This window comes from Varroa destructor, unplaced genomic scaffold, assembly GCF_002443255.2.
Source record: "Varroa destructor unplaced genomic scaffold, Vdes_3.0 BEIS01000001.1, whole genome shotgun sequence".
Classification (NCBI taxonomy): domain Eukaryota; kingdom Metazoa; phylum Arthropoda; class Arachnida; order Mesostigmata; family Varroidae; genus Varroa; species Varroa destructor.
The window spans coordinates 61339659-61349245 of record NW_019211454.1 but is presented as its reverse complement, the minus strand read 5'-3'; the positions used below and the strand labels follow the sequence as shown (position 1 = coordinate 61349245).

General features: G+C 41.0%; 1 protein-coding gene across 1 annotated transcript in view; it reads right to left on the bottom strand.

Annotated features, from left to right (window-relative positions):
* LOC147758905 (uncharacterized) overlaps nucleotides 1–1165 on the bottom strand; it is a 232395-nt gene extending 231230 nt beyond the window's left edge. Inside the window, exons 1-2 of the mRNA XM_086978117.1 lie at nucleotides 563–1165; nucleotides 118–342 (exon numbers count right to left, since the gene is read on the bottom strand). Of these exons, the coding sequence (XP_086834243.1) occupies nucleotides 118–170 (53 nt within the window). The 5' untranslated portion in view covers nucleotides 171–342; nucleotides 563–1165. The remainder of the gene's footprint in view (nucleotides 1–117; nucleotides 343–562) is intronic.
* Between the last annotated feature and the right edge of the window lie 8422 nt (nucleotides 1166–9587).

Below are 9587 nucleotides of genomic sequence, written 5' to 3'. Positions count from 1 at the left end.
CATCGTCGTCGACACCACTGCGACGGCATAATTATTCAATATAAGTGAGTACGACGATGCTGATGATGATGATAATTATGATACTGCTGCTGATTAAATTTTTCGCATTCCACTTACCTCCAGATCTGCTTATCCGGAGTCTTGTCAAAGACCGTCCAATTTTGCTTCATCCTTTACTATGTCACTTCCCTGAGCAGCAGCGCGATCAGCTCTTGGCCGCGTCGGAGGCCATACGACGGTCGTCCTGTTATGCCCTAAACGGTGGTTTTTTTGGGGGGAGGGAGGGGGGACACCGACGAAATCGCCATAATATGAGATAGGGAAACCGTTAGAGGACGACGCCTACAAAAGTAAGAGATGGAGGTAAACAATAAGGAAAGAATTCATTCGAATCAAAGTCTCGAATGCCGGATAATTTCTGAGTAAGGTTTTGATGACTGAAGCGATGAAAAGTGCATTATAACAGTTGCTTTCGCTGGTTGAACGAAGAAAGATACTATTTAGAAAAAATGAAGCTTCATAAATTTTATTTCCTAAAAAAGGACAGACGAAACATCCTTACCTGACATACACCAGATGATTTGGACTAGAGCCCATTTAAGTATCTTGTGACATATTCCACAAGTGATCGTAGTATTACACGAAATACAGCAGGCAAAATTTCTCGTTAACGTAGCCTTTTTTTAAAAGGAAAACGAATAATTCTAACTCGTCCTGGACCCGCTAAATTGTCGCTAACACGATTGATGCAAAAGCCGTCTGGTTGGCACGTTTCCACTTGCGTTCACGAGACGAATACGACGTACGAAACATGTTACGTACATGCCTAACAATCCGAGTCACAGATTTCGCTAGACCCACGTATTCCCAGTCATTTAGTCACATCGTTTTTGCTGTTCATGAGGGTATAACCTTGTGATCGAATTTCGAGCTGAGCGTATCTGAAAGGAATGATCTACCCAATCCACCATCTTCTAGATTGGACCTTTCTTATGAACGGAATATTTTAAGCGGACGGATTAGACACAACTAAAACGACGGGTTCCAGTACCGTTGGGACGAGCCCGTTAATATCACTAACACAACCGCTACAGATTAGATGGGTTTCGTCCATCGTCTGCCCCTTATTCTCTATCTCTGGACTGTTTGAAGTGCGCCGTGCTGATAATAACACCAGCAGTAGTGATCAAGCGCGGCAGTAGGCGTCACGGTGGCCACGGCGGCGGCGGCGGCGGCGGCGGCGGCCGTGAATTAGACAAGCGAGATCGTTTACAAAACCGAGAAAGAGGTTGAGATAAAGAGCGAGAGGCTTTGTATGTGAGCGTATGCGCACGTATACGGGAGCTTTAAGCATGAGACCGAGTAGGTTACGCAGAGCAACTCTTGCGGGTGAGGTTCAGGCTGATTCAGGCCATTACTCCACATTCACAGCCTGCCACAAATAGTTCAGCCGACGTGCGAGGCTGCTCGACTAAGCTGTGTTTAAAATTTTATTGAACCATCATCATCATTAGTATCATCTCGCACTGTCACGCGGAGGTCGACGATGCAGGGGACAGGACGCCTTTTATTATATACGAGTAAAATGCCACGGGGCTATAGTATTTGCTACAATGGTACTATGAGCTGTTTTCACTCTTTCTATTGTTCTCATTAACAGAGAGACAGTAGAAGATTCACATGTAATAGTGTAACGCCATTGACGCACAGCCACCAGATTATTCTGTGGTGGCCTAGAGGTAATTAATGCAGTTTCGAAAAACGGGACTTCCGCCAAGAGAATGCTTTTCAGCCACGCAGTAATCGGCCTGCTGACTTTGTAGGTCGGCGTGAAATATGCTCGCGGGCTCTGACAACATTGTCTCGGTGAAGTATTCCATCAATGAGACTTCATAGGTAGTAGGTAAAAAAAGAACGTAGAACATAGCAGAGCCGGTAACGCAGGCGAGTAGCACAGGCCATTGCTTTGTTCTAAGCAAGAACCATTTTATAGTTGCAACCTTACTGCCTTAGCGTAACACTTGGATTCTGGATTAGAGTTTTCCAAGGCCATTTTGGAATATATGTAAAAGGCCTACAAACGAATTTAGCTCATAATTTTCACATGACTAACTATTTCATCTGTTTCGGCTAAGCTCTACGCTCGTGTCACGGTTAGCCTTAATCACAGATCAAATGTTTCTGCTGATCTCCGCTGACAGAAGGTATAAAACGCACTTTAATCCTCTAGAAGTGTTCAGCTCAATAAACGCAGTATGTGGCCCAGTGGCGTCAGTACTTCTCTTAAGATGCGTGATCAGAGTGATCAGGCATAAACTTTCTATTCAGATCACAGGAGGTGCTCGAAATAGTGGCTGCTAGTCGAGATGGACGATCGATGTCAAGAAAAAAACAATAATAGGCCGTTTCGAAGATACCACGTATTTGCAACTAGTAATAGTTCTATTGATGAAAAGGACCCTTGCCAACGGCAAAACGAGTTTTACAGACGCGACTTTCCAGTCGTCCGTATCTCAGGAACAATCTCAAAAAGATCCGATATATATTACCCTTTCTTCGTCCGTGTCGAACACTGTGTTTATACTTGCTATGATTTCAACAGATAGCCTTGATAAGAGATTCAATGTTCTTCAACTTCTGTGAAAACACTCGATTGTCAAATAAAGTTTGTTTGAAAGTTTTCTTAGCCCTATTGGCTTGATTTAAACGAAATAGAACATTCTTATAAATAGTCTTACATAGATACCTTTGAGTCTTCGACGAGAAACGTTTTCAAGCGTTTTCATTTTGGAACAAAAAAATACATAACCTGCTAGTTGCATGATCATACCTTTTTATATCAGTTTTTTTGCGCTCGTTTTTAGAGGCGGTATTTTCCAAGCCGTCTTTTTCCACATATTCGAATTTTTAGCGGTAAAATGAAAGGCGACGCTTCACAGCCCTATAACAAGGAATGCTTCGCTTGCTGAGCTCTACCACAGGTCTAAAGATCGACCACGAATTTCGAAACACCCTGTAACATGTGTTGAAAGAAAATGGTGTTGTATTGTAAACCGATTATCCGGACAATTCGCTTATCGGTATTTGCTGCATCTGTCATATGTAGTCAGGACGGCACAGGTAAGCTACTGCTGATGACGAAAGACAAACTCAACCTTCGGCCTTTGAGCGCGCAAAAAGTTAAACTTTCGTCGTTTCACAACAATTTTCTCGCTCACGAATTCACGGAAACAGTTTCAAATAAATTAGGTAGCCCTTCGTTGACTTCCTTTCAATGCTATCAGGTATTGGAAACCAATAGTCACTTTTAGCTATTTGGTGTCCCTACCTATCTGGAACTGTGGGAAATTTAATGTGAGTTTGCGCTAGACCAAAGCCGCTTTACTTAATAGTCAACGTCAAATGCCATCAGAACCATCGAGACCTATCAGAACACTAACAATCTTCATATTGCCGGTATCCAAACTACACTGTCGATAGATCCTAAAATCTTGGAACAGTCCGGATATGTTGAGAAAACCTTCAGCAGTATCTGGTCAGTACTATAGAATGGCTGCGATCTTATCTTCAATCGCTAGGAACCACGAACCTTCTAGAACTTCGTCACTATTTTCGTGTATTTCTCAGAAGCAGTTTACCAAATTTCAGTTCCAATGTGCGTCCATGTTTGAGATTTTAGTGTATATAGCAGAGGGTAGAATTTTTTGATTTTTGAAAGAGATGGTTAGAACGCAAGCTCACATTATTCTATAAGGTTCAGCGAGAAACACACTACAAAATTGATGGTTTAGTTAGCGTAAAGAGAGAGATGCTGCTATTTACCGTAAACCTATTGTTCGTGACTACACACTTATGCCTCTTCGTTAGGGCCAGAGCCACAGGTATTGACTACGATGTAGACATTGACATTATCAGGAAGCAGGCACCCAAAACAGGCGTGTGTCCATGCTTAGCGTTGCACGAATATGCAACAAACTTGGACGACAGATATATTTTTCAAGCATGAAAGTCGTGCACGTTAAGCAGGCTAAGCACGGATTATAGCCCTGAATTGGCCAGCTTATGGGGCGAGCCAAGCATACTGTTGACACATTGTCACAATGTCTTGTAGATCAAATACATTGTATCATATCTCAACAGCTGTAGTTAGAGTGCTTGAATAGCTAATGCTTAATAAGACAATACTGGTATATTAAATATTCCGCCACACAAAGTCAATTGACGTTTGGCTTTTTCTATCGGTGGATGTCGAGCGTATCGGTAGGTGTCGGCCATAAGAAGGATCAATAAAATGCCTTCAGCTACCCCAATCGAGTCCAGCATCGAACAGAAGTGTTAGATTTAGTTTCCGATTAGTAACTACTGTTTCACTTTTTTTTTTTTAAATTTGTTTCTCTTTGATATCGATGAATCAATATGAATTGAATAAATGGAAACCATTAATACTTAGACTGAAGATGTCCAAACGTGCGGCGATATCCTCCAAATCTAACTAGATAGACAACTGGGTTTACGATCCAGCCTGAGAGAAAATCACTCAGACAGCGCCGACGACAGCTATCTAGCGATGAACGCTAGAAGTAATTTGTCAACCGGAGAAATTTTCCGACTTACACGAACCGCTGCTACACATTCGGATCTATCAGTGTACCCGTGGTGCTAGCGTTTCTATCGCACAATATAAAACAAGGCATCAGTCTATTACGCCAAACGTTTCTGCATAAAATTCAGATCACTTAATAACGTTATATTATACACTTTCAGTTATGACGATTTTGATGTTGGTTTTCCATCATTACAGCTGATATGAGACCCAGCGTAATTGCTATTTTCTGAGACGTTTCGCCGTTTACGACGTATAGAACCCGCCAGATAACACTGTCCAGCGAAACTGTGAACAGTCAATTGTCAATGTATTGTGTTGGAGTTCTACAATCTAAATATATGGCTATCACACGCCAAAGCTTTTCACAGGAATCGTTTACATGATTACGACTGTTCATGTGACTTTGTTTTGAGCCCAATTCGGCTATAAATCCCTCGTCTAAAGGAAGATCCGTCAGTCTTCGTCAGGCACGTGCGAGAAGAAATGGATTTTAGGATTAAATTTCGATGCGACGTCGGCCGTCTTAGAGAAGCTTCCTGATAAAGGACTAGAAGTAGTAATCGAATTAAAAAAAAAAAAACTCGGTTTTGGTTCAGAACTGGCGCATTATCAATTAGGAGAAATTGGTTTGAGCTCGTAAGTGACCCTCCAGTACAGAAGAATGGTGTGTTTTAATGAAAAAAAAAACTGGTACTATTGAACACATATTTATTATATGGCTGGATATGCTTAAAGAGATAGACACGATGTTATTCTATCCCTTGCTTGTGCACGTTTTCTTGTGTTAGTTCGACTCAGGCCAACAATCGATGAAGAGCTACACCTTAGCCACATTTATCTACTTTCTACAGCGAACATCTACCTTCGGTTAAGATACACTTTTATCATCACTCAAATGTTCCAGCATGAGACTGCAAACGTTACGTTTTTACCAAGCGAGAAGAATCACAGAAAAGGCTTTAAGCTTAGCAGCAATGCCTCGTTTAACCTCGGTACGCTATTTCTTAGCTTCCCTGTAAGTATCGGTAATAATACACAAAAATTGACCTTGTATGATCCCCAGAGTATTTATTAACCAGGACCGTGTTTATTCTATCTAATCTGTAAAAATATTCGACTTCAGTTGACGTTCGATTAATATCTAAGAACCTGTCGCACCATTTCCCCCTAAAGCTATTTGATCCCACCTGCTGCTCAATGCTGTTTGTTGTAAACGGGTCGCTCGCCTATGCAGGCGTATAGTTGGACGGCAAATATAACACGTTGCCCTTGACCTTTTTTCTTACCGTTAACCCTACTTTATCTTGCCTGATATAAAAAGGAACTGGAGTGTACGAATCTCAAACCTCCAGCGTTATCGCCATGCCTTTTCAGTGGATTTATGTAGCATCTGTTCATCTTGAACTTCTAGGCTAAAGTGCGCTATTACAAATCCAATCGTGTCTTTCAACATCGACGTCTAAACGAGATTCAATACAAAACGGTATCCTGTATGCATCAGGGTGCGTTTAAAGCTGTTTGACGGTTCTCGACAACTTTACTTGGCCAGAATACGTGACGGTGAGAACCGTTTATTGTATGATTAGAGTGACGTTTATAACAATTTCCTCAAATTAAACTCATTTGCAAAAACTCTGCCTATAGAATAACAGAAGCCACAATAGGCTACAATTACATATATGGTATTGAAGTACTCTTTTTTTTCCCAATTTAAAGAATACATTAGAATTAATGGTGCTACGAAATATGACAAGGCTATTTAAATTTAGAGTATCAACGAAACGGTAACGGAAACACGATGATCCGGTTTACTTCGTACATGAAATTTTAAGGCATGCCGGTGCTTGACAGAGGATCATTGTTGCTTGTTTAACACAATAAAAGGAATAGTCACCCAAAGGAGCGCGGTAACCACCAGATAGGTATCACTACGTTTTTTTTTTTTTTTATATCTATTCGACGGGAAAATGTGCTTTGTTAGAATCGTCAAATCTAGACACGTGTAAAAAAGTAAGTATTCAGATAAGTCTAATCCGAAGAACTTCAGTCCTGTACTATCTACATCGGAGATTTTTAATATATGGCCATCTAGATTCTCTATCTGAGAACAATTCTGACAATGGATATGGACGACAATAACTTCAATTCGTTTAAACCGGAACTTTTCCTTATGAATTGTTTTTAGCATTATACCTAAATGAGAGCTGGTATTTGAGCAAAATTCTTCGAGTGTGCGAGAAACGACCGCGATTGTTCACGGTAACTAACCATCACGTTTGCATCCACGAGCTAACAGTAACTATTTTCGAAGTATACCTTATTTAATTCGTAGTCTAATGTTCAATAGTAATCGTGCGTCAAGAGATACTGGTAGGTGCAAACTCGCTTGGGGGTCGTTGGCCAAAGCCAGCGGAACCAAACTTTGAGCTAACCCCTAAAAATGTAGGAAATTTTTTTTAGAATCTAAAGTCTATTGAGGATTTTCTGGAAAATTCGCCTTCGAGAAATTTTGTTCGGATTTTTCACAAGCCGCATGGAAATTAGCACCAACGCGGCCCATAAATTTTTAAAAGAAGTTCATATTCGGGGTGGGGGGTTCGCCGTGCGCCAACACTTGGACACTAACTGATTTTCGCTTGAAGTTCTTGAAAGATGCATTATCTTGCGTTATGCTAAGTTTACTCTTTTGCCCCAGAAAGACCCGACTTTCTTCTTGTGTCAAGAGTAAAAGTAAGCGTATGCTCGCTACGACAGGCAACACGTTAAAGTTTATCGGAATTTTGGCAAAAATCTGCTTTCATGAAGTGTGTACTAGCCATATCACGACCACACGGTGAATCTTCACTTACGGAAACCTCAGTATTCGCAACGGCTTAATCGAACGCCAAACGTCGCCACCTTACAATACCATTTGCCCAGGCTTTTTTAAATTAGATTATTGATCTAGCTTCTATTTAAAATAATCGCTGATAACCGAAAATGGAACAGGAGTGCTTCGTTGCCGTGGCAGTGCAGGTAAAAGCATTTCAGTCGAGATGTTCTACGCACAGACTGCGCATAGGAATGATCAAGGCTTGCTGATAACAATGCACGCGGGTCCCTTTCGATATCCTCTATCGGTGAGGATATGTTCACTTAAGAAGCTCTATTTTGCCAAAATACCGATTCGCTTTCAAGTGTTAAGCATTTCTTTGCCGAAGAATTGTCTTCATTCATTTAATAGACACAATTCGAGACGTGGACATTATTATTATTATTATTATTAAAACGTCGAAAATAGAGCGTGCAGCGGTACCAAAAAATGGTTACAAAATAATACAATTACGTTTATGCATGATAGTTTCGGTATAGCAGTGTGACCGATCACTTCGATTGTGCTTCATGTAACTTCATCTTAGTTGAACTGTCCTCCATTTATTTCTGTTATTTATACTAAGTGCAGCTTAGACGGATCCATTAGGCGTTGTCGTGGCTTACTGCCTCCACAATTATTATTAATTGAAGAGTTCAGCTGTTATGAAGACCGTCCCTGTTTATACATCCCAATGGAATACGTCGATAATTCCTCCAGCGTAGATTAATAACGCTATATAGTGGCCATTCGGCTGTGATTTAAATTTCAACAATAGTCCATTTAAGCGCCGTTCTCGTCCATTAGCCTTCTAAACTCATCCGTCGGGCTTATGATCACTTCCTTGATCTATAAGGAGATAATGTATTTCTAACTATGTCGTGACTGGGCAAATCGAAACTTAACAGGTACTGGAAGCGTTTTCACATCGACGCAATGGGCTTTTTACGATGTGGACAACGCGATAATGTAAAAGCTCAAAGATGAACGAGATTAACTTACCAGACCTCAACCAGACATGCACTTCAGTGTAAGAATAGCAAAATGTATTTGTAGTAATGTTTTATGCATAGGCAAACAATAATGGCCAGGATAAGGGGGCTGAGAAAAACCTCCATGTGATCCGCTTAGTGGCCGTAAGTATACAAACTATGCACATCGTCTCACTTAGGTAACTAGCAGTATTATGTCCTTCTATAAGGCCTCTAGTTATTTAAGTGTTCAGAACTGGCTACATTTAAGCAGGTCTTAGCGACTAAAAACCTCTTCTCGCCGACAAAGCCTACGGCGAGAATCCATATAAATATTTATTTTAGAAGCTAAAGATATATATCGATATGCACAGGTCAAGCTGAGGAACTCAAACATATTCGTCACTGTGTTTACTCTTGAGATATTACCACGACATTCATTAGAAAACAGGCATTACAGAATTGAAAATGACGGACGCCATCGGTTGCGGGAGGCGTGAAATTTGGCTGAACGTAACAAGCGCTAGCGGGCGACATGGGCACATTGCGATGTATCAAACCAGACACACGCGGAAAATGGGCCAGGAAACACTGTGCGCACTATTCGAAGCCCTTAAAAATGGCTGCGCGCAGATCCCCGAACATGATCAGGTTTGATCGTTACATTGTTACTGTCAAAGATCATAATTTTCCCTATTCGGCCTATACAGAACTTATGCTTATATCCAGGGTTTATGACGGAATTTAACGGAGCTGGCTAGAAAACAAAAGATCCCCTTGCAGTTGAAAGGCTTGTGCTCAAAGAAGCCTGAAATCGGTAGTATTAGGCCTTTTTCCGTAAGAACCTTTTAATTCTGTCACAAGGATACGATATGGAAAGTATATTGTAAAGGCCGTTTCGGTGTTGGGTATTTCTGTAGTCAATAGTGTACCCCACCTCGTGCTCGTAACTGGTGCACGTTACGGGCAGTAAAAAACGGTTATTGTCTGTTAGCAGCAGACTCTATCAGTCGTCAATTAACCTGTTCGACTCCAAGTATAAATATACATATATATATACGTCTGTGTACAAGTAAATTCAGTAGAAGAGCAGAACTTAATTATGATGATGATGATGATGTGTATCGTGCTTCCTGTCTTTCGACGTGATGAACAGTAA